Source organism: Rhamphochromis longiceps, linkage group LG8 (genome assembly GCF_057381845.1).
Source record: "Rhamphochromis longiceps isolate RC_006_pf linkage group LG8, R_longiceps_female_GT1.1, whole genome shotgun sequence".
Lineage (NCBI taxonomy): Eukaryota > Metazoa > Chordata > Actinopteri > Cichliformes > Cichlidae > Rhamphochromis > Rhamphochromis longiceps.
Window position 1 is genome coordinate 14,964,509 of NC_140564.1, and position 25,703 is coordinate 14,990,211.

General features: G+C 41.7%; 1 protein-coding gene across 1 annotated transcript; it reads left to right on the top strand.

Annotated features, from left to right (window-relative positions):
• Nucleotides 1-1,665: 1,665 nt before the first annotated feature.
• On the top strand, nucleotides 1,666-24,294 carry tex2l (testis expressed 2, like). Its single transcript, XM_085415253.1, has 12 exons — nucleotides 1,666-1,989; nucleotides 9,361-10,793; nucleotides 13,828-14,028; nucleotides 14,208-14,535; nucleotides 16,277-16,512; nucleotides 16,590-16,739; nucleotides 16,840-16,939; nucleotides 17,501-17,636; nucleotides 21,463-21,600; nucleotides 21,946-22,155; nucleotides 23,681-23,801; nucleotides 23,886-24,294. The coding sequence occupies exons 2-12, from the start codon at nucleotides 9,402-9,404 to the stop codon at nucleotides 24,042-24,044; spliced, it is 3,171 nt and encodes a 1,056-aa protein (XP_085271379.1). The 5' UTR covers nucleotides 1,666-1,989; nucleotides 9,361-9,401; the 3' UTR covers nucleotides 24,045-24,294.
• The last annotated feature ends 1,409 nt before the right edge of the window (nucleotides 24,295-25,703 follow it).

Consider the following 25,703-nt stretch of genomic DNA (forward strand, 5'->3'; position numbering starts at 1 on the left):
GCGATTGTCTTTTTAAGGGACTCAGTTCTTTATCTGAGATTCAATATCTGAAGGTTAATATGATAATGTGATGAAAAGAAGCTCTGCACCAGAAAGCTTAAAAGAGTGTTCTTCCAGGAAATAGCATTAAACAGAAAAATTTAACAAAATTTTAAATAAATAGGGGAAAACCTTAAAGTATGTTTAATACCTTAAAGCTATGCTTTACCATACTGCATGATTAGATTTACTTTGAGGCAAGCTTCCACCTGGTCTGTGTTTGAAAATGTCACAAAATCTGCACACTTCGTAAATACACTTATTATGAAGCTTTTTATTTTTGACCCAATGCACTTCATAGTGTTCTACTTTGGGGGGTCTAACATCTACAGTACAGTAATTATATGCTGTGCCAGCTGCCAAGTTGGTGACCCGCTTTCAGTCCTGTGCCTCCTGCTGGAGACGCTGATCTAGCATGCTGCTTTCACTCTGTGTTTGAAAGCTCAAGTGGCCATTAGAGAGTCTTTAGAAAATGACACTGCTAAAGAGAACTAATGCTCAAGCTTCACAGTGCAATAAAAAAACACCAATTTATGGTCTGACAGAAAGTCTGAGGAGTAGTTACTTCTTTTGTTCACATGCAAATGCCAATGGAGCTGCACAGCACTGTGGTGTGATCACAGGTCCTAATAAAGGATATCAGGACATCGTGCCAGTTTGGTCAGAAATATGCACAAGTAGACCACTGGAGGTTACTCTGTAAGGCTCTGGCAGTGCTCCTCCTCTTCTTCCTCGCACAAAGAAGCCAATCCCAGTCCTGCAGCTGGGTTGAAGCCCTTCTAACAGCCTTCACCTCACCTTTGTGTAATCACCCATCTCCTGGAATCTCCTCCACGCTCTCGAGACTGTGCTGAGAGCTACAGCAAACGTTCTTGCAATGAAATGCATAGATGTGCCATCCTGGAGGAGCTGGACAACCTCTGCAAACTGAATGTGCTGCAGCAATGACAAGCGCACCAGAAAAATGACAGTGACTAAGGACATATATTTAATTCAAGGAATCTTTTAAGTTCTCACAGGAGCAAAAACAAACCCTTTCAGGACTATTTAAGGACCCTCTGGTTCCATGACTCCACTCACTGCTCATATGTTAACACCAACAAGTTAAACAAAACGTGTAACGCCATAATACCAACAGAGCAGAGTTAAAGTAAAACAGAACCATGAAAATGACCAAACTGTACACAGGCTGTAGCTCTTCACTGAGTCTCCTCCTCCAGGCAGTGATGGATGGGGGTTACTGTCTCTTACCCCAGCTGCAGCCTGCAGGCCAGTCTGCCCCATTCCTCACGTTGTCATTTCTAGGGCTCATATTGTGTTTTATGTAGGCCAAACTGCACAGAAGAAGGGAGCCGTATTTATTCTTTCCTTTTTAGCATCGCATAAAAGTCTTCTCTGGCATTTCACTCAAGCTAAACATACTCTTTTTAAAAATCGCACATTCCAGTATCAGTGTGTTCTGCTGATTATGGTACTTTTGATCGATAAGACGAGTAACGGAATTTAATGCAGTAGGCTGTGTAACGGTATTCAACCCTCAGGGTGTACTTCAGCTGTCACCCTGTGGTGTGTAGGATACAATTAGACGATTACTAGACACACACTGTGCCAGCGTGCGTGTGTGCGTGGGTGAGTTTGTGCGAGTGTCTGTTAGGACCGCAGAACTCTGTGGTTAATCTGGATTACCATGCCGCGCGGCCACGCTTTTCATAATCAGGCTGTTGAGCTGTGATTCTCAGCAGCGCGTGACACATCTGGAAACGGGCGGAGGGAAGGTGTGCGCGCGTGCGAAGACGGGAGAAAGAGAATTGGGGGGGGGCAGGCAGACGAACAGAAGAGCGACACTTTCGCATTTCGCAGTCCTCTCGCGCACAAATGGAGAGGAACCCGGAGGAAGACAAAACTAACGAACCGGTTTAACTATTTTCCGCACACATACAATTTCCCGGGGTAAGTAAACGCCCCCTAAACACATTTTTATCTTCCTTTTATTTTATTTTATTTTATTTTCCAAACATCATAAGCGGAGGAGACGTGTCTGCTCTTTTAGCTAATTGTGCGCACTCGCCATCGTCTCTTTAACTTCCACCTCTCCCGCCGTGATTTCCTTTCACGCTCGTCTTGTGCATGCAGGGAGGGATGCAAAAGTGAAGATTTTACTGCTACACGGTCTGTATGCGCTGTTCCAAAGCTGCACTCTGTGCTTTAATAGTTTATATGAGACAACTGTTCTTGGATTTGGCTGTAAAGTCAGCCAATAATATTTTATATTTTCTTTCATACCTATCACATATGTTGGTGCAAAAAGGATTGTTCTTATTATTGATTGAATGATTGATGTATCGTTTATTACATTTATTGTTTGAACGTCGTGGGAGGAGCCCTGAGTGTCATTTTCAAACTCATAACTTTATTATTAGTGAGGTTGAAGTTGCTTTTAAACTGCTGCAAGAAGTCAGTTGTTACTTGTAATATTTAATCTAACAGGGACTGACATTCTTCGACTTTTCATGTGAAAAGAAAAAAAATCTCAGGGTATCTTTATATTGTTTGTGGTCTCCACCGGCCTCCATCTCAGGTTCATGTAAGAGCAGAATCTCCCATAAGTCCTCAGTCTGGATATGATTCCTGCAATTTTTTATTTGTCAATCATCTGGCTTTCACTTTAAGCCCAGGAAGATGACTCATAGCTAAGGGACTCTAAAGTATTGCACTGGTACTAATAACTACAATCAACATTGGGTCAGCTGAGATGAGCTAGCTTGGAAACACACTCCAGCAAATGTTGGTCTAGCCCATAATCCGGCTCTGTGATTTGTCAGATTTCACAGTAAAGCCCTGCATTAATGTTAATCTGAGATTGTTACTGTTTGTGTCTGATTGGCGCGCCACACAAACACACAAACCTCTACACTCACATACAGAGAAAGTGAGTGAAAGACACCCTGTCATTTGAATGCTTGGATTGCATGTTAAGATCTGTTATGGCCTAATTGTTTGACAAGTGAGCTTGTGGTTGAGCTTTTCATGTTGCCGGTTAAGAAACTGAAATGAGTTTCTGGAATCACAAATACAAATGAAAGGCTTTAGGAGTAGTAATGTTGAGACACCAAATTATTACTTTTTTCTTGCCCTTGTTTCACACAGTTTTCAATGCCCAACGGGGCTGCCACTGTCAGGGTTTCTGGGTTGTTGACCAGTATTTTCAGTTCATGTTCACTGTTTATCCTCTGTACGTTCCACTTCCTGTTTTGTGTTACGTTACTCTGTGTGCATTATGTTCTAGTTCTCTGTCAGTGCGCCCCAGGGTGGCTGTGGCTACAATGTAGCTTACCATCACCAGTGTGTGAATGTGTGTGTGAATGGGTGGATGACTGGTTGTGTAAAGCGCTTTGGGGTCCTTAGGGACTAGTAAAGCGCTATATAAATACAGGCCATTTACCATCACCTATCAGTCATTGTTCAGCCGGTGTATTTAAGTCCTCAGTTCTCTCCTGGTCGGCGTCGCGTCATTAATGTTGTCACTGCTGTCTATGCCCCATGTTTGCCTTCCAAGTTCAGATCAGTCAGCCGTTCATTCAGTTATTCAGTCAGTCAGCCATCTCCTGTTTTCGTCATTCGTCCCTCACAATAAACACCCTGCATCTTCACCGTGAGTCCTGCGTTTGAGTCCTTTTCTCCACATCCACTCAGCAACCCCTGACAGCCGCAGATGAATACTCCAAATGCACAGTTAACTAAGTGGACAAAAAGGACAAAGTCAGGGGAATCCCCAGAGATCACACAAACACATCATATAGGGATCTTGATATTTGTGTAAATGTTTCTGAAACATTAGACTTTGTGTCTAATTTTCTTCTCAAAAACACATCAGGGATCAAGTTCTGAGCCACACTTGTTATTTATCAGTTGGTCTGCATTTTGGTACAGAAGGAATAACCTCAGAAACTGTTTTTTTGCAAGTTAGCATGTAAACATACAGTAAGATAGTAGTGTAAGTTAAACAAACATGTAGTTAGTTGTACATGTGGATCATAAGCCATATAAAACATGGACATAGGTACTGTGATGTCGCCCATTGGTTTCTGAAGCCCTGTTTTAAAGTCGCAGTCATGCCCAGCACACTGGTGACAGTGAGCACGCATGCAGATGGGTCAAGGATTTCTTAACAAATGGACCACAGAGTTGGGAGTTCCCCACTCTGACACTCTTCCGGGGCTGTGTGCTAAGCCCACTTTGCTACTCCCTGTACACCTACTACTGCACATCCACCCCAGCACCAACTTAGTCATCAAGACTGGACATGGTACCAATGTCATTGGATTAATATATAATGATAACAATTCTGCCAACAGGAATGAACTCTGCAAACTATCAGAGTGGGGCTTCATCAATAACCTGGCATTCAATACCTCCAAAGCAAAAGAACTGATCACTAGCTTCAGGTGACAGAAATAGGAACCTATACAGAACTATTTCTGTATAGACAATCATTCTGTACAATACAATAATTATAGTTCTGTTCTGGTCTGTTTACAACTGTTTATTAATACTTACAATTGTATATCTACAATCTGTATAGTCTCATATTTTTAACCATATTTATATCCTGTTCATAGCCTGTACATAGCTTGTACACTGACTGCAGCCTATAGATACTTATAGTTATAGCATATTCATAACATAGCTTCACACCACGTACATTGTAACATACCTATAATAGATCCATATCTTGTAATATACCTATATTATTACTAAAGCGCTTTCTGGATGGATGCAAACTGCATTTCGTTGCCTTGTACTTATGACATGTGCAATGACAATAAAGTTGAATTCTATTCTGTTCTATTCTAGGAACCTGTTCCATTAAACATAGGTGGAGAAACTGTTTGGAGACTATTCAACTTTAATTTTTTTAGCACACATGTTCCAGAACCTCACATGAATTATAAACACAACCAGTCTGGTGAAGAAGGCGCAGAAGTGGCACTAATTGAGACACTGAGGAAAGCTAATCTGTCAAAACAGTTGTTAGCATCAGCGCAGCAGGCATACAAACAAAAAGGCTTTTGAGAGAGTTAATAAATCTATGATCATAATATCTATGAAGTGCCTTGAGGCGACTTTTGTTGTGATTTGGCATTATATAAATAAAATTGAATTGAATTGAAATTGAATAAATCAGCACAGATGGCCATCAACACTCAGCTATTTTCAGTTGAGCATATGTACATTAGGTCAAAGACATCATCAACGATGCTTCTCATTTTCTTACATGGTTGCCCTCTGGAAGGCATTACACATCCTCCCTCTAGACTGAAGAAAAGCTTTTATCCAAACGCCCAAATATATCTTTTATACAAATGTCATAAAAAGACATTTGGCTCATTTTGGCTCTAAATTTTGTTATACGGGGCTCTAGAGTGCAACCAATTTGGTCGCAAATGTGACCAAATTTTTCAATGGTGCGACTAAAAAACAATCTTAGGTCGCACCGGTGCGACCAACTGTTCGAGTAACAAAAAAAAAGTCTCTGCAATTCTGAAAGTCTCTGTGTGGTCAACAGCAGACACACATTATGCCCCTATCGTGGTCTAAACCAATCAGAGATAGTCAGGGGCGGGACCTCTCTGATTGGCCGTGGTCCAGTTGAAAGTGCAGGTGGATTTAGAGAGGTGAGCTTGAATAAAGCGATATCGATTCATTAAATCCTGAATCGACTTTTAAATATAAATGTATTTTGCCAGGAACCCCAGAATCTCAGGTTAAAGCTCACAAAACTATTTCAACAACCACCAAACAGTAAATGAGAGCAGGTACACGGATTCCGCACAAAGACACACAGAGCGGACCCGACGCATCAAAATCAGCTTTCTCTTTCTCAGCTTTCTCACCTGACGGCACGTAGACTGACACGCCGTTGGGGCTGAAAGCCGACAGCTCACTGATTCTGATGCGTCGGGTCTGCGCTGTCTTTACGCCTTTTTTGCGCTAGATTCTGAGCTGCAGGTTTTGTGTCTCTCCAACCGAAATTCACTGCCTGAAAAGAAACTATTGATTCTATTGAAAAGAACGATTGATAACTTTTTTGTTAAGTTAAGGCCTGATCTGTCTGAAATTCATAGGCAGTGCTCTGACACAGAGCCATCAATCTTTGAATGCTGAAAAAGCACAGTGTATCCAGAAAACACATTATATGTCGTGGTAAATGCGCTGCCCAAGTGTCCCCTCTCCCCACGGCCTTTCAGCAGCAGGTAGCAGCAAACAGGTCGTCAGGAGAGGCCGATGTGATGATTAAATTTAACATTGTCTAAAATATTGCCAAAGAGTGCCAAAGCACTTTAAGCACAAGCACAAGATTGTTAGTTAATCATTTACACCTAACATTTGTGCTGGTGCGCCTAAGAAAAAAAGTTAGGTGCACCAGTGCAACCGTGGCAAAAAGTTAGTCTAGAGCCCAGTTATATATCAATACAGTGACAAATTGGAGCATGTAACTTCTTCCAAAATGAGTTACTGAAAAAAATGACTGACCAACTGAATGTCTTTAGAGGTCAAGACAGAAAGTTGTTTTCTATAAATAGCCCTGGAAGTCTTTTTGCAACCACAGCTAGGGCTGTGCGATATGACCAAAATCTCATATCCCGATATAAAACATCTATCGTCCCGATAACGATATAAATCACAAAAAATTTTATATTTTCTGTAAATTCTGTGAATCTCGGGTAATTGAAGTGTTTCCAGCTGGGCGTCGTGTACCTGGAGTCGAGTGTTTTAACCGATGTATGAAACTATACATCTTTAGACATAAGTTGTAACGGCCGCTGTTTTCTTTGAGTATTTATTACACGGCGTGCTGCGGGGAAAAGCCTGTTCTAACGTTTGAGTCTTAAGGTTTATTTTTTAGCACCTGGCGGCTCTTTTTTTGCTTCTCATCCATCAACACGCTGCATCCTCTTTCAAGTGATTCCGTTTATTTTGAAAAGTCTCAACAGGATCTTGAGCTTTATTGTGAAAGGTTTATGTGGAAAATAAACAAGCGGACATGCGATGGTTTTACTGTCGTTGTTGCTAACGACAACCCATTAAAAACAGGCGCTTGTCCGCCCGTAGTGTGGTTATATTAAATATAAGAGAAAGAGAGAACTTTAAGAAATTAATATAGCCGCTACAGTGACCATCAAAACAATGAAAAAATATTGCCGTAAACAGTTTATTTTGCGACACCATGAAACAAACGATAGCGCAAAATGAAATGACGTTTTTATATCGTCATCCGATATATATCGTTATATCGAACAGCCTTAACCACAGCTATCGCCATCTGGGGTCCTTCATTTAGAATCCTTTTTTTACGACACTGGCTTCATTTTTCTGACTTGAAAGCTATATCAATTTTTAACCTGTCCATGCTTGTGCTGAAAGCTGAGAGAAATTTAACTTCTGAAGCACCAGCACTGACATCAGCCAGTCAAGTCACATTCATTTCATTCACTAACTGTCATGCTCCAGCATGGCAGTCAGCGAATGAAATCACGTTATGCAAACGTCCTTAGAGAACGGCGTGGACATTGTGTAAGATGTACTTCAAAATGTAGGAAACTGATCACTCTGTGAATAAGCAGCCTGTTGTATATGCACCAAGTTAGCAATAGCCAGCTCGCTAATGGGCTAATGCTCGGCTAATGCTACCTTCCAAGCGAAGCTTGGTTATCTTGGCTTGTAATGATTGGTTCTAGTTCTTATGAGGTTCCCACCAGCAGACATGTCCCCCCAAGTGACAGGAACAACTATAGACAATCACTGAAGCAACACTTCCACATGAATCCTGTGTAATTAAGGTGTTTAACAGCAATTTCTGTACAGTTTTATTTTCTCTCTGTCTTATTTGAGACATATAGAAGACCTGCACATGTTTTAGCTTAAAGCCCTCTCCACTGTGGATTTTGTGTTATGCTATTTGACCAATACAATAATCTTATATGCGTTTATGCATAAAGCCGACTTATAGCTGCCGTGATTGTTATAAAAACATCTGGATTAGAACTACAGCAGCATCTGGAGTCCACAGCAGTTTCCTAACTCACATGATGATAAGACAACAGTCAGCTTGGACAAAACATTATTAGCTTAACAGTTGTTTAATGTGTGAGTGCATTTAGCACCTTGCAGCTTCTGGTCCCTCTTTCCATCCCGTTAAAGGTTGTGAGGAAGGAGTAAAGCCGCCTCAACACATCTGTGTGTGTTAGTTTATCTCCCCTCCGTCCATTTTGGGCAAGAGCAGATTAGTCAGAATCCACCAGCTGCTGGGGAAGTGGGTGAAACTGTGCCACACAGTGCCCTAATACAGTTACGTAAATCTGAACAGTAAGAGGTAGGGTTCAACTTGCAGGGCACTTGACCTCAAGAGACTGCAAATAAAAGGGCTCCCACTGGGCCTTTATGCTGGTTTCCAACTTGTGTTTTGGGACACAGAACTGCTTTTTTCATTCACTAAATCAGAGCTGATCTAATGCGTCTCTCCAATGTTGGTTTTTACTTGTATCATTTTACAAGTTTGTTGGTGGTGGCCGTGTTATGTGAAAAAGCGCAATGCTGTTGCGACACACAAAGGCCATATGCGGGGATGGAGGTGGGGGGTGAACGACAGAAAACATCCCCCCTCACTATTCATCTCAGGGTTGCATAAGTAACTTTCAAAGCAGCTTGAGAAGACATCACAGGGAGCGTTGTGGCTCAGTTTCAGTGGCTGACAGTAGGCTCTTTGGAGGGTGACGCTGGAGAGAGATTACATTCTGAATACTGCTTCACAGAATGAGTGGAGCTTTTTTATGTTTGTTTCTGCTTTAAAGGGATCTTACCATATTTAAATTACCCCTTTTTTTACTATCATGCACAGATTTTTCTGTTTCCATAAATGCATTCATATCAGGGCCAAAAAGCATATAGATCCAAGCCTGAGTTGCCCTAGTTTGTGCAACATTTGGGGAAGAAAGTCTGTCTTGTCTATTTTTGCATGCTTCTAAAAAACCTTCAGTATGTGGAGCGACAGCTATGGGAGACATGCTTACTTGGCTGTGATTCAGGCTCACTGGTCTTCAGATTAATGTAGGTTTCCACAGCTCTTCAGAGCTCAACTAAGCGGCATTCACACATTAATGCGCAGTTGGCATCAGTAAGCAGTTTCTTTGGAAATTACGCACTAGCACAGAAAAGATGCCCTTCCTCATTCTCTACAGCTCAGACCCTGACTGCTTTCATTTGTTCTGCCCTTGAGGCTTAGTGATGTAGCTGACCGTGTCTTTTTTTATTCTTTTTCAGTGACACATAAGTGCCTCGGCCTGGAAATGTAAAGTCAAGAAATGGCAGAAGGTGGTAAAAATGGAGAGAGAGGAAGCGAGGACAAAGGTGGAGCAGGTGGCAGATCTCCCGAGGAACCCCACGGTCTCTCCTCAGTGGGTGCCACCTCCCTCGGGACAAAGAGGCATCTCCCCCGAGGGATTGTGATCCAGCTAACAGGGACTGAAGGAGAGTGGGACAGCCTGGATGAGAGTGAGTTCATCTTCTCCCTTGAGCATGATGAGGACTACCCTGCTATATCGCTCTCAAAGGAGAAACATTTTTCTGTCGAGGATGACAGAGGGGTGAAGTCCGAAGAGTTCCATGTCCCTCTGTCTCCCTCAACGCCAGGTTCCCTGGGGAACTGTTCTGGTTCTCTGGGCCCAAGCTTCCTCTTGCCTGGCCCGCCCTCACCCACCCACCGACCCTTAGCGAGCCTGGTCAAGTCTCTGTCCACAGAGCTGGATCTGAAAGAGAGCTCCACCCTCAAACCCAGACCTTTTCTCAGCCTCGTCAAGTCAATCTCCACAGAGCTTTCCCGCTCAGAGCCCGAGGTGTCGCAGTCCAAATCAGACTCCCGACTTAACCTCCACCTGTGGAAGCAGCTGACACAACCGAAAACCCGCAGCAATGGGGACTCTCGGACTGCTCCCCCATCTCCTAGTTCGCTTTCCCCAAGCGGAGACAGCCTGAAAGGTGGTTTCTTCAAAATGGAACTGGAGGACACCAAGAGGAAGCTCACTGAGGTTGTGCACGAACCTTTGAGCAGCATGTTCAGTAAGATCAGGAGGGAAGAAAGCTCAGGCAGCCCCAAACACCAGTGTAAGAACCAGGGAACTCACCAGATCAGCTCCAGAGGTTTGGGGCGGGAAAGTAGCACAGACACTGTTCTGTCCGAGTCTCCTGTGAGAAGCGCCAGGAAAACAGATGCTGATGTTTTTTCTGTCTTTGAGTGGCCTTCTGTAAGACATCTCGGGAGAACTCAGCACTGCCCCTGCCCGGTGCATCACCACGTGCAGCAACACAGGGATGAGGAGCTGGAAATATGTACAGATGGTGATATGATGCAAGTGTTTGCCATCGAAACTCATAAGCAGGCGAGGAGGTTGCCTGGTTCTCAGGCTCTAACAGCACCCACGACCTCTCCCGTTCCACAGCCCCCTCACCCTCTGCCACGAATGAGTTTATTTTGTGTGGCAGTGCTTTCATACGGCTACTTTATCCTACCTCTCAGTCCATACTTCTCTGGCCTGGCTCTGGGATTAGCACTGGGCTTCTTGCTAGGGCTTTGGCTCATTCGGATGGGTTCCTCCAGGTCTAGCAACTCAGTCCATACCTATAGACCGCCACAGACGCTGTTGGGAGAAGGGATTCTGACAGGTGGCATTGTAAGCACTGAGCCTGACACACTCAAGGTAAATGGATGAGTCATCAACGATGAAAATGTCACTTTTATTTTCAGACACCTCTGTTCAGCTCCAGTACTCACACATTTTTAGTTTGTCATAAAAATGCCTGGGAATCAAGTGCGTTATGGCACTTGAAGGTGCCATAACGCACTTGAAGGTGCCATAATGCTCAACAGATACAGAATTGAATTTCTTTGTTTTCCTCATTCTCCAACTCACAGGGAACGGGGTTAAAAATGAGACTAGACCCGACAGCCAGTTGAAGTGTTAGAAAAAGGCTGGCAAAAGGGAGAACTAAGTAGTCCTGGATGAAAATTTTGAGGATTTATTTTACATTTTTGTTCATCAATCAGTGATCTTTACATATACCCCACATTGCACCTGTTTATAGTCTTTATACTATGAGCTCAACTGGCTCTATTTTGATTCAGAGGCTGTTAAGCTGAACAATTTTCCACCAAATGTTTGAAAACTGGCAAAAGCAAATGTATATATACTGTACATTGGCTTTTCCATTTTCTGCACTTATTAGCAAGAAAGTTCTTGGATTGAAGCTCTTAGTCATCTGCGGCCTTTCTGTCTGTCCCACCTTCCCTGGTATGGGTTATTTTTCAGGCTCAGATATGCATGTTACATCGACTGGAGATTTTAACTCTCTGAATTATAAGTTACTGTAGGTAATAACTCTAGTTCTGACTCTCAACTTAACCTAACTCTGTTTTTGAGATAGTCAAACGTTTTTTTTAAAAGGGAAGTAGTTTTTAATTTGTGTCAGGATGGTCATTTTCTTTGTTTGTTCCTTAACTGTCAAGACACAGATTTTTTTTAAAAGCAACCCAAAAACTATTCTAATTACATAGGTAGAGTTAAGGTTAGGGTTCGGTACTGCTGCTGAAAACTTTGATCTCAGAGGTTTAAATTGGCCATAGGCGTGAATGTGAGAGTTTGTGGGGCTACGTCTACACTAGCCCGGATAAATTTGAAAACGGCGTATACGTCTAAAAACGCTCTGCGTCCACACTATTGTTTTCATTCATTTTCACAGAGTTGTGTGTCCACATTGAAACGGCCGAAAACGCTTACGTTCCAGTACTGCACATGCGTGAAATGCCAGACGATTCGACCTGCGTCATTTCTGTCTGCCATTTATTTACTTTTTGGCTCTTTGAAACTTTGCGGCAAAATGTCGAGGAAAAGTTTTTTAAATGGACTCACAATGAGGTGGAGTTGTTGCTGCGAGTAACCAAAGTACAAAGTTGCAAAAGTGAGTGAGAATTAAAGAATTTGAAGAAAAGCTATGTGGAGCATGTTCAGACTGATATTAATCTTTAATAGGGCTGTCAAAATTGAGAGCAAACAAAACAACTGCTGTCTAATGCCCTCCGCTATCTTAGTTTAATTGGTCACATGACTGCATCACATGACTAAAATGTCTAATTTACGAAAAGACTCCGAGTTCGCTGTCCACACTGCGACGCAAAAACTGAGTTTTCAAATGGATCCGCTTTGGAGAGTGTTTTCAAAATACTCTGTTTTCCTTGACCAAAAACGCCGTCTCAGGCCAAAACGGAGAGAAAAAGATGCGGTTTAAAACGAAAATGTATTAGTGTGGACGTGGGTCTCTGTGTGTCAACACTGTGATGGAGTGGCAATCTCTCTTGGGTGTAAAGTCATTTCTATCCAGCTTTGACAGGTTTTGTCTGCCTGTGACCTTGAATTTGATAAGTGTTCAAAAGAATGAATTGAACAAATACTGTTGTATAAATATTATGTGGAGATGGGATCAAGAGTTACTGCAAAATAGGGCATTAATAGTCTCAGAACAAATTCTGATTTTTGACCCCCCTGTGCACAGAGAGCTGAAACAGGTTCATATTGTAGTGCACAAAGTTTTTTCATGTTGGCATGTTCCTACTCTGTAAACAAACTTCAGTTTTGTCTAAAATGTTCACATGAAGCAGATGGATGGAAACATGTACCTTAGTATGGTCACAGTGGGATTATGGCTATTTCAAAATGTTTACCTCTTATACGAATGAAAATTTACTAATTTCTGAATTCACTTTAAAAAGCTTGTTAAAAAATTCCTCCAAGTAAACTTCAGCACCCAGAGTATGCCAAGTAGTTGTTATTAGTCTTCACTGCTGCTCACTTGGTCCAAAATAACAATGTCATGCTGGCGAGTCGCTTCAGCAGGTCTGACTGTTTTGTTCTCAGATTAAAGCTTCTGAATGTGGCGTGCTACTACCGTACACGAGGATCCTGGAACACAATTAAAACCGTCAATAATGAAAAGTGCTGGAGCCGCAGTGATAATTGCTGTTCTGCTCCTGGCTTAGCTTGACACGGGGCAACCAGGGAGGACTACACCACCCAGACACTGTCAGCTCCAGAGGCAATTAGTGGGAAATACAGACTGGAATAAGCTGTAATTTGTCAGGATGGAGACTAGGGATGGAGAAGAGTGGAAAACAATGTTTGCTGTCTCGCTATTGAGCTACTTCCCTTTTTTGGCCATTAGCAGTTGGGTATCGGTTTGAAAGCAATTAAAACGTGAAAGCTGGGGAGGTTTGTGAGGCAGTCTCAGAGGTCATAGGGTGACTCTGCTTTAAATTATTAAATTACTGTGTGTAATGTACCAGTTAGTTGACTGGAACTTTAAAGTGGAGTGCACAAACAGTTAATGAGGTACTTTTGTTTGTTGCCTTAAATTAAATCTGGAAGTCTGCACTTCAATCGCACATTGAGTATTTGTAAAGGTGAAATAAGATAAAGCATATCTTTAAAAATCAAGAGAGTTGAATATAATTTGCCTAGTTTGGTCCCGAGACATCAGCTCTCACTGAAACCTTCACTGACAAATAAAGCGTTTAAAATGCACCTTTACTTTTCGCTCTCCACATCACATCTCAGTCTGATTACAAAGATCAGGATTTTCACGACTGGAACAATTCGAGATGAAGTGTTTACTTCTCACTTGAATGTGCATAAAAACCCCTAGTGTTGATTTTAAATCACCTCTTACTTTCTTTCTTTTCAGGGCTGGATGAATGAGATATTTGATTACGACCCAGAAACCAGCCATCTAGGTCTGACTCACTCTGTGTTTGCCACCCTGGAGGGATCGTGTCTCCGTCTGGAAACGCCACGATCGAACATCAGCCGCAGGGCCACGTATGACGAGAGATTCCACGAGCCCACCTTTGTCAAGTCACGCTGCTATCAGCTGGCAAATAGCAAAGTATGAGAACTCGCTAAGTAATAGTGTTAAATGAAAGGTTTTACTGTATCTGAGGCCCCACTGGCTGAAATGAAATATTTGATTTTGAAATTAACTCTCAAGATTAAAATAAACTGTTTACGTTCCCCGTTTAACAGTTTTGCTTCAACGCCATTGAACTCTGCTTGCTTTTCCCAAAGGTATTCCTGCTGCCATCTGTGTTGGCGCAGAAGAGGATGTGGAACCCAAAGTATCCCATCTGCATCCAGCTAACCAGGGGGGCAAAATCTCAGGAGGATGAGGGGGGAAGGCGGGAGGAGAGGCGAGGATCGGAGTCCGGAGCCGAATCAGCCAGTCCAAAACCAAGATCCTCCAAATATGACCATGAGCTTCCCACCGTTCTTTACCTCTTCGGCCGTACGGGAAGAGAGAAAGAAGAGTGGTTCCATCATTTCCTGTTTGCATCCATGGACACAGAAAGGGAAAAGGAGAGAAACAGACAGAGCAAATATGTCTCCTGCACAAAGGGTATGACACATTGTTAATGCATTAGGAATCTGTAATATATGAGTGGAATATGGATTACGTGCTCTGGCAATCCATTTCAAGCGAACATGCAATAAAAAACAGAGACCAGCCTTGTTTTGGGGAAACTTGAAACGGTTTTACTACAAATATTCTTAAATCAAATCTGTTATTTCATCATGCTTCTGTTACACTTCCCTCTTCCACTGGCAGCTTTATTCATCCGAAATCCGCGGCACTAAAAGTATCTGTCATGCTGCGCTCTTGGGAAAGGCTGGTTTTTTAATCTAAACGGTCATTTTAGTAAATTCAAATAGAGTAATAGTTGAAATAATTATGCATGATTATTCCTGTGTCTGAGGAGCTGAGAATACTATTAGCGCTGTCTCTCCTGTACTGTTCTAGTAAAAACCTGAAGCTAGGAGATGACTAGCATAGCTTAGCATAAATGCACTGTCATACAGGGGCAACACTGCCCCTAGCTTTGTCGTAGTGGTCTCACCTACTATATACTCGGGAATCACAGAATACAAGAACATATCGGAAAAGTGTTCATCAATACTCCCACACCACAGGATGATTCAGGGTTCAAACCACAGACTGTATATCAAAGATGGACAGACACTATTTTTTGTGAACTCCAGTTTTGAAAGCGCAACTTGAGTAGTTTGGCTATTTTTTTGGTTTAGGGGGGAAGGGTGGACCCGACTAAGAAATTGTTGATACTACACCCAAAATGATGTTTTATTCTAAATGAGAACATTATTGATATACTGACTTCAAACTAGTGATTGAAGTCATGGATAAAGCAGTAGCGCTGCTGTCTTATATGTACAGTCGCCCCCTTTTGGTCATTAAAAAGATTGTAGCTATGAGGTATTTCCACTTTAGCTTCACTTTCACATCCTGAAAACTATGTCTGTCCGTTACATACTGTAGATATGATTAGAAACTAATGGTCAGCCAGGTTCCAGTGGAGTTTACATGGTCAACAGATTGTTCCTCAAAAACTGAAGATATATGCTTGCAAAGAATTTTCTTTCAGATACCATCATCTACAAGTCTGTCCATCAAAAACAGACTTCCAGCTGCCCTGTTCATGTGGAAAATATATTAGAGGATTAATGAGGAACTGCAACATAAGCGATGATATGATCACTATAAAAAAAAGCTTTCAGAAATTAAAACCCATAGTACAATATTTCTCACTCAAGATTTCCAAGGTGGATGTTGTGAAACTAGCCAAAGTAGCTTGCAAGTTATCCCTTGCTGAAAATGAGACAACTTGCAAGTTGCAAATAGCCCTTCTCCGCTAGTACCTAATCAGCTCGACATAACTTGGTTCTGGTCATTTTCCATTATAATCCAGAACCAGAACTTAATGTGCATGGGGTTGTTATAGCAACACGGCCGAGAGTATCACACGTATGTATAGTTGCATATATATGTACATATATTTAGTTTGTGATATTACTCTGCTCTTTTTTTGAAGTTTGTGTCCCAGTGACAGGTCGGCCACGCATTGACTGGGTAGAATTAGCCATTTAAATCCGTGTCTGTGTTGTTTATGTTTTTTGAATACAGTTTTCAAGAAATAAATCACTTTATTTTATATTTTATATAGAGAGAAGATTTATGATTGGGCATGAGATTTTCTGGTTTTAAAGTGGGTCGCTTTGCTCTGAAAAATTATCAGAGTTACTTTTTGTCAGAACTATGATTAAATGATCCTGTGTTCTCCCAGGTGACCAAACACAGCGCACCAGTGTACAGGTTAATGTCCCGAGCAGCAGAGGCTCCAGCAGAGTGGGCAGCAGTGACGAGGACGCCCCATCCACACCCCCATTCCCCATTATCTCCGGAGCGCCCTCCAGTAGCACCAGGGGCCTTTCTGTGCTCGACTACCCCAGTTATATGGCCCGTCTCCTGGTTACAGAGGAGCTGACCCCACTCTGTAGTCCTGGAGCCAGCAGCACAGATGTAAGCTTTACCATTACAAACTATGCAGCCTTTAATTTGATCTAAACTTGTGTTTTCCTTGTCTTTATTTTTTTAAGTGTACCTGTGATCTAGCAGAGTACCCAGGGAAAAGCCAAACTGCCTGGGCTAACGCTCTACTCGGTCGGATCTTCTGGGATTTCCTGCGAGAGAAGCGCTGGGCCGACGCCGTCTCCCACAAGATTCAGAAGAAACTCAGCAAAATTAGAGTGAGAGCAGTAGTGAAAGCTGCCGAGTCAGAAAGGTTAACCATAATTACACCACAGTTTTGCCCCCCTGTGATTTTAAATCATGCAATATTCTCTACAGCTGCCTTACTTTATGAATGAACTGACTCTGACTGAGCTGGATATGGGCAGCTCAATGCCGCAAATCACCGCTACCTCCAGACCAGAGGTTAACCCCAGAGGTGAGTGCAGAGAGGAGATTAAACACCGCAAAACATAAGGGCAACGCAAAATGCAAAGAGATTTACACAAATACACAAACACAGCAAGCGATGACCTCAGCATCAGATCAGACACGGTTATCCTGTCGTAATCTTGTGGGGCAGGGCAACCATTACTCTGCAATTTGGGGCATATTTGCGTGTGTGTGTGTGTTTTGAAATCAGGCCGTTTGGCTGCTCCTAACGATGAGGGAAATTTAAGCTTATCAGCATGAATGTAGCTGTGTGACATCATGACTTTCCCCTTTTTCGATTTCTCCGCCTCCTTCGCCGTTACGCAACCGTGTGTCAACAGCTTTTGCTGTTTTCTGTCCTCCCCCACTTTTTCCCCCCACTCACCTCCTAAAGAGAATTAATAGTCTCTCGTAATTTACTATGAATTTAATTCCAAGCCTCGATAATCTCAATGAAAGCTGTTTAATCTGCCTACTAAGCAGCGTGTGTCCAGATTAGGCTGTCTCTAGCAGCATTTGTCTTAATTTTGGAGGTCTAGTTTTGACCTGTTTGGGGTGCCCTCTGCAGGCCTGTGGGTGGAGCTTCAGCTGGTTTACACTGGTAACCTGCAGATGACCCTGCAGACCAAGTTCAACCTGTCCAAGCTGGGTAAAGATGGCGGTCAGGAGACAGTGCACTGTATGACGGAAACCGGTAGCCCACGGTCAGTGCTGCACACATGTCCATTCGCACAGTGACACGTGACGCATCCCTGTAATCTTATAGAGTTACCTATCTATAGATATATTCTTACATATCACACACTTTCTTAAACAAGATGCTGTTTAAAATGTAATAGCCAGTGATGTCTGTGGATAATCTCCTTAATTAGCTACCTTACTGACTTTGTTTTCATATTCCAGTAACCCCCACAGAGCAGTGTATTAATTGCATCCTCATCTCTAATGCACTAATCACCGCGGGGGTGAAATTCACAAAGACAGATACATCCTGACTTACCTACTGAGCTGCCTCCTATTTTTAAATTCTGTCATGTATTATTATTTTAAAAAAAGCTAATAGTGTTTTTATCATCTGTAATGCATATTTCATCATGTTGCCTTGCCCAAGTAGCACGAGCAATGTAAAAAATAACAGTAAACATGGGTTTTTCATTCTAATCCTTTCTATTGCACGCACGCACACACCTACACATCTCTCTCCCTTGATCCCTTCTGCTTTCTGATCTACAGAGCCGCACATTATAATGATTAGACCTTCTTGTCATAAACCCACAGGGATTAAAGTCCAGGCAAAGCTTCACATTAGCCGTCTTTGTGCTGCATCTAAAGCTAAAAGTCAAGATAGCAAAGCTGCAGATATGTTCACTAATAGCAGATGCAAAATTGGCTCCTGCACATGTACGTCCCCAGTTCTGGAAAAGTTGGAACGCTGTGTGAAGTGTACATAGAAACAGAATGATTCGCAAATCTCAGAAAGCGACATTTTAATCAGAATAGAACAGGATATTTTAAGAAACATATTTGCTCTTTTTTCATTTGTTGGCATGAACACACCTCACAAACAGGGGTGGGGGCAACGAAACGAAGTGGTACTAAAAAGAAATAGCTGGAGGAACATTTTGCAACAAATTAGAGTAACTGGCAACAGGTCAGTAACACGATTAGATAGAAAACGAACATCTTAAAGATGCACAGATCCTCAAAAGTAAAGATAGGCAGAGGTTCGCCAGTCTGGAAAAAAATGTGTGTACAAATTATCAAAACAATGTTCCTCAACACAAAATTGCAAGGACTGACTATCGCATCCTGTACAGTACATAATATCATGAAAGGATTCAGTTTGCATGTATTGGATGCTGTGATCTTTGTCCCTCAGGCAGCATTGCATTAAAAACAGTCACGATTCACTTCATGGGATCAGAAACACTCCCAGAAATCACTGTTTGTGAACACAGTTCACCATATCAACCACAAATGTAGGTTAAAGCTCTGTCGTGCAGTAAATATGTCATATATGAACATGATCCAGAAACATTGCTATATAGTCTGGACCAAAGTCATTTTAACACTTACATCACCACGGACTGCCATTTGGCTTTTTCTACCTTTAAAACCCGGAGAGCAGCCAAATGGCTTTTAGCTAAGCTTTAGCTTCAGCCAAGTGGAAGCTAAATTGGCTAGTCATTCATATGTATATTAGGTTGTTAGCTGGGAATTCTGGAGGGAGGGGAGTGGGGGTGTGTGGATGAGGGGGTGGGGGAGCTGCTAAAAGCTGTGAACTTCCTTTTGTGTTTCATCTTGATGCATTCTCAATCATCCAGGGAAATAAATCTCCAAAAGTCACCAACTTGGAGTGTTTCAGTTTGCCGTCTTAGGGAGAAATCAACACACATGGGTGTAGGTCCTTTGTTGCTGAGATTTATTGATAAAAACAGTACAAAAAACCAACCATTTGTACACATATTTACAAATAATAATAAAAAGTGAGTGAGTACATTTCAACATTATACCAGTGGTCTGATTGATGCCACAATGGAGCAAATCGAGCAAAGACTGATAAGTTCGCTGCAATTTCCAGTGTGTGGGGATCATTGGTCACCAACTGCATCACGTGCTACAACCCTGGTCTACATATCACCGTTGATGAACAGCTTTTCCCATCAAAGACTCGGTGCTGTTTCCTGCAGTATATTGCAAGTAAACCTGACAAGTTTGGGATCAAGTTTTGGGTGGCCTGCGACCTAAAATCCAAGTACATTTGCAATGTCTTCCCATATCTTGGCAAGGACCCCAATCGTCCCACTGGGGAGAGACTTTCTGAAAATGTAGTAATGAGGCTGATGGAACCATTCCTAGACAAGGGCAGAAATGTTACCACGGACAATTTTTTCACATCGCTTTCACTTGCGCAAAAACTTCTTAGACTGAAAACCACCATCCTCGGCACAGTCAACAAGATTCGCAGGGAAATTCCTCAATCCACTAGTGGATTGGCTAGTCATTCATATGTAAATGTGGTGGAGCTTGCAAGAGAGTTGGCTCACTCTCATGTAGCTGAGAAGAAGGCAAGAAAAGAACAGTTGCTTCACACCTAGTCCTGGAAAAAGAGCCATGTGTCAGGTCAAACACAAATGCAAGAAGAATCATGCCACTGTGCGATGTGTTCACTGCTACAGATACACATGTGGTAAATGCAGACTACAGATACCATGGCAGTGCCAGGATTGTGAGTGATTGCTGAAAATGTTGAAATGTACTCACTCACTTTTTATTATTATTTGTAAATATGTGTACAAATGGTTGGTTTTTTGTACTGTTTTTATCAATAAATCTCAGCAACAAAGGACCTACACCCATGTGTGTTGATTTCTCCCTAAGATGGCAAACTGAAACACTCCAAGTTGGTGACTTTTGGAGATTTATTTCCCTGGATGATTGAGAATGCATCAAGATGAAACACAAAAGGAAGTTCACAGCTTTTAGCAGCTCGCCCACCCCCTCATCCACACACCCCCACTCCCCTCCCTCCAGAATTCCCAGCTAACAACCTAATTTACATATGAATGACTAGCCAATTTAGCTTCCACTTGGCTGAAGCTAAAGCCTAGCTAAAAGCCTACCAGCCATTTGGCTGGTGGTGGGTTTTAAAGGTAGAAAGGTAGAAGCCTGGGACTCCTAGTTTAATTGGATCGAGGCAAACTGAAAAACTGTTCTGTGGTCAGATTAATCAACATTTTAAATTATTTTAATAACAATAATGGATTGCATTTATATATCGCTTTCTAGGCACCCAAAGCGTTTTACAATTCCACTATTCATTCACTCACACACTGGTGCAGGCAAACCACAGTTGTAGTCACAGCTGCCCTGGACACAACGACCAGGACAGAGAGAGCTGGGGGATCGAACCTTCCGGGTACAGATGAGCTTCCCAACCCCCTGAACTATGGTCACCCTATGTTTTGTTGGGAAACATGGATGTCACATAGTCTGGACTAAAGAGGAGAGGGAGGATCCAGCTTGATATCCGTGCTCTGTTCAAAAGCCTGCATCCTTGCATATTTCATATTTCTGCAAGACAAATGCTAAACCGCATATTGCATGGCTTCATGGTAGAATAAAAACCTCCTCATTTCCCAGATGTTTATGGGCTGTTGTTAAAAAAAAAGAAAGCGGTGATGCTACATAGTGGTAAACATGGTCTTTTTTCTCATTTTTTGAGATGTTTTACTGCCATCAAATTCAAAATGAGCCAATAAAATGCGATGTTTTCTCAGTTCAAAAAGTTTGTTCTCTGTTTTGCTTTGATTAAATTCAGGTCTATGAGATCACATCATTTAATTCTATCGTCCCATTGTCCCAAGCATTTAATTCTAAATCTAATGTCTCAATGTTTTAACACTTGAGATTGTATCCATGGTGATATAAGTGAGTGTTTCAAGCACTGAATTGCCTCAGAAATGTTTTTTGAATACTTGTATTATGCCTGTGTCAGTACCTAACTTGCCTGCCTGTTTATCCTCCCAGCTGCAGGCCGATCCTCAGTGTGTTGGCCGACAGTGATGAGGAGTCCTCCAGCGCTGGTTCATCTGACGAGGAGGAGCCGCTTCTCTCTGAGCCTCAGGGTCCGGTGGGGGAGAAGGGATGCCCACCAGCTACAGAAGGGTAAATTTTGAATGATTCATGTCATCCATTCATGGAAAATATATCCTACTTTTGCATCATGCTTAGTAAGAGCTAAAAAAAAAGTTGCAGCAATGACATTATATTACTTTTGTGGAATGATCAGCAATAACGGCTTCTAAAAGGAACGTTTCAGTAAGAAGTGTGAAAGAAAGTGTTACTTCCACCCTGCTATCTTGCAAATGCTCTTTTTTTAAACCGTGCTGACATCACACCCCAGATGGCTGCTGCTCTCATTTACATTTCGAGGCTCTCGTCTCCTCAAAATTCTGACTCGTAGGATCACACAAACGCTGTCGTTTCGTCTCCTCTAATCCTCTCTAACAGGACAGGGGGTGGCAAGACTGGAAGGAAGATTTTGAGATTTGTGGACAAAATCGCCAAATCCAAGTACTTCCAGAAGGCGACAGAAAACGAGTTCATTAAGAAGAAGTTCGAGGAGATGTCCAACACGCCCCTGCTGCTCACTGTCGAGGTTCAAGAATTGTCAGGGACTCTGGTTGTCAACATCCCGCCGCCCCCTACAGACAGGATATGGTACGAAAAGACACGGCGCTGCCTTAGAGCTGGAACGAGGCACAAGCAGCCCTTCAGTGTTGATCCAGATTATTTCTTTCTGCATATAAACATGTAGACTAATTCAGAAGCCCTTCAAAACCATGTTGGATCAAAGTGTTCAGGCCCAGTAAGAAGATCAGTCGCTATAGCTTATTCAATAACCACATTAAAGATTAAAGAGGATTGAGCAATTCAGATAAACATGTATGTGCTGATAGGGCTTTGGAGGCTTTGGACCATTATGAGTGCAAGTGTTTAAATAGCAAAAAACATACAATTGCGTATGCATGTGTTGTAATTAATAGTTTGAAAACAGTTTAAAGCATCCAAATATTAACAATGAATCAAGCGAACATGAAACGGCATCAAAGGCGTAATTACACTCACTGGTCACTTCATTTATTATACCTTGATCTTCACACCAGCTCACCAAAATTGGACAACAGAAAACTGGAAAACACAGCCAGGTGTGATGTGTCCTGATTTCTGCTGCAACATTTAGACGGTAGAGTGAAAACTTTGTGTAAACAGCATCATAGCATGGATCCATCCTGCCTTATATCAACAGTTCAGGTGCTGCTGCTGGTGTAATACTGAGGCAGAGATTATTTGGCACACTTTGGGCTCCTTAGTATCAAGTGAGCATTGTTTAAATGACAAAACATTGTTGCTGTTCATGTCCATCGCTTTGTGACCACAGTGTAGTCGTCTTCTGGCGATTGCGTCCATGTCACAAAGCAACTTTGGCAAATCTGCATTAACTATGTGATGCTATCGTGTCAAAATGGATACAAATCTCAGAGAAACATTTCCAACACCTTGCTGAATCTGTGTGTCATGAAGAAGCAAGGCAGTTTAAGGTGTAATAAAATGACCAGTGACTGTTAACCCTTTTTTGATATAAAAAAAAATAAAGCTAATGGAAGTGCCACCAATCGCTACTTGGGTTTGTCTTTAAAAAAAAAATGGTGACACCTTCTAGAGTAAGATTTTCTATATTTTGCATCTTTAAAAATTGACAGAATGAAGAGGTGACAAACAAGTTGAGCTTAAGATTGATAAGCTTTAGATTGGAACTAATGCAAAAGTTAAGAAAAACATAAAATACGGAGAAAAAAATATGGAGAACATGAACAAAACATCTGATTTTACTTCAGGACGTCCTGATTAATTGATTTTCTTAAGATATAACACAGTATAAGTTTACATATATTCAAGGAAAAAAACACTGTGAGATTTAAAAGACGTGGTTATGCTGCATGCCATAAGTGCACTTAACAAATTCTCAAAAACAAATCAGCTGTGTGATCTGTTTCTGACTCTCTGTGGAGTGACTCACTTTTCACTGCTTGCCAAAGGAACATTTATTTATTCGCCCGATAAATCTGTTCGAGCACTGAGGCTGTTTTGAAGCGCTCCAACAACGTGAGATCGAAATAGACCTGAAACATTCTCATACTTGTTATCATCTTGATGCATTTGAATATTTGAATGTCATCCGCAGGTACAGTTTCTGTGTACCACCAAAGCTGGATCTGCATGTCCGTCCTAAACTGGGGGAAAGGGAGGTGACTTTCTGCCATGTGACTGAGTGGATTGAAAGGAAACTGCAGGACGAGTTCCAGGTAGTCAAAAATCATTCGAATTCTGTGCTGCCATCAAATGTTTCTGATGCGTTTTCCTAGCTCACTCCTGCTTTTCTTCTTCAGAAAGTTTTAGTACTGCCAAACATGGATGACATCTACTTACCGCTGATGCAGTCCGGCGTGGACAGCACTCAAGCCTCAGAGTCCCAACAATCCCAAAGCTCCTCCACAGAATCCATAGAAAGGATCCCACCTGAGATCGCCGGGGCAGAATCAGACTAGTGCCACAGTGATAATAAAATAATGGAAAGCCGACCCTGTGAAGTGGATACATAACATGAAGCTAGTAGCTCTTAGGCAGACTCACTAACCTTAGTGTTTATGTCTGAACCAGGAGTTTCTATAAATTGCGTTTCACACTGTACGTGTTAAGATAACCGACCATGACTTAGAGATCTGCTTGTATCATCTAAAGGAGAATAACTGTCACAATGAATGCTATGGAGCAACTTGCAACTGTTTACATGTGAATGATCCATAGAAGATATATTTATTTATTTATTTAATTATCTGATGTTTACAATGTCCCTTTGGATAATAAGATGATGGTCATTATTAAATAAAGTTGGAAAATACTGAAAGCATCTCATCTTACTACAATACACAAAACGTGTGTGTGTGTGTGTGTAATGAACCATAGGAACATCAACAGTCCCTAGCATTAGGGGTGGTTAGTTATAAATAATAGAAATGTGTTAATTTATAACCAACCATTTTTTGTTGAATTCAGTCGTTTGCTGCTTAAAGGAAGCTGACATTTTTTCTAGTGATATATGATTTAACAGACGGTCCTTCTCCTGTACAGCGAAACGTCGCTCTGCACTGAAAAAAAGGGATTGGCCAACTCTTGGATTTACGTAAGCATCTTGCGTGTATTTAACATAAGTGCCTCATGCTTTAAAGTTAAGTGTAACTATATAGTGTAGAAACTACATGATATGCAGAGAGGCTAGATTAAATTGTTCATATCATGTTCGAGTGAAGTAAGTCAATAATTTACTGCGACACCGCACGGGATTTCAGTCTCGCACGCTTTGGATCGTGGTTTCAGGAAGGCATCCATCTCAGTCAAATCGAGCAACCGCCTCTAAGTAAATTGGGTGGTTGTTGCATTAAAAAAGTCTAACTTGTAATTTAAACACAATAATTTCATGTTTCTATGAATGTAATTAAATCATGAAGAATCTGTACGAAATTCAACAACTTAATTTGTTCTTGTTGAGATGACATGATACAATCTAGTAAGAGTGGTTAGTTGCTGAACTCATGAAATTCACAAGATCGCACGAGATGTCAAACTGCAGGAAAATCACTGGAGTTATAAGAGGCAGACAACTACACACACACGACATGTATGCTATTGCTATTTATTGTGGTTTAACCTGTCAAGGGCAAAAATGTACAAAAGAATTCTGCATCAAGCCTTGAAATCATAGCTTTTGTTAAGTCTGGATTGGTGGCATGGTAGTTAGTGCTGTTGCTTCACATTAAGAAGGTCCTGGGTTCAAATCCACAATCTGGCTAGTTTGCACTGGGTTCTCTCTGGGTATTCTGGTTTCTTCCCACAGTTAAAAGTCAAGCAGTTGTTAGAGTTAGGTTAATTGGTGATTCTAAATTATCCGTGAATGTAAGTGCAAATGGTGGTTTGTGATAGACTTGTGAGTTGTCCTGCCTTGTAACCTATCACTTCAGGGTTATTTCCCTGCACCAGAATAAGGTTAGGAGGATGGTAGCTATTGTAGATCCATTCAATTGTTATGGTAACCAGACTCTAGACTTTGAACATTATGTAGTATTTAAGTGACCAAGTAGTGCTGGGGTAAAAGTTATTGAATAGTGTTGAAATAAAATGACAAAATTGTGAAGGTGTTTCGAAAAAAT

Excerpts from the sequence above, each read along its gene's own strand:
- tex2l (XM_085415253.1), top strand. The coding sequence starts at position 9,402 with ATGGCAGAAGGTGGTAAAAATGGAGAGAGAGGAAGCGAGGACAAAGGT. Across the intron at positions 16,940-17,500 it reads ACCAGAGGTTAACCCCAGAG|GCCTGTGGGTGGAGCTTCAG; the intron begins GTGAGTGCAGAG and ends TGCCCTCTGCAG. Across the intron at positions 22,156-23,680 it reads CCCCCTACAGACAGGATATG|GTACAGTTTCTGTGTACCAC; the intron begins GTACGAAAAGAC and ends TGTCATCCGCAG.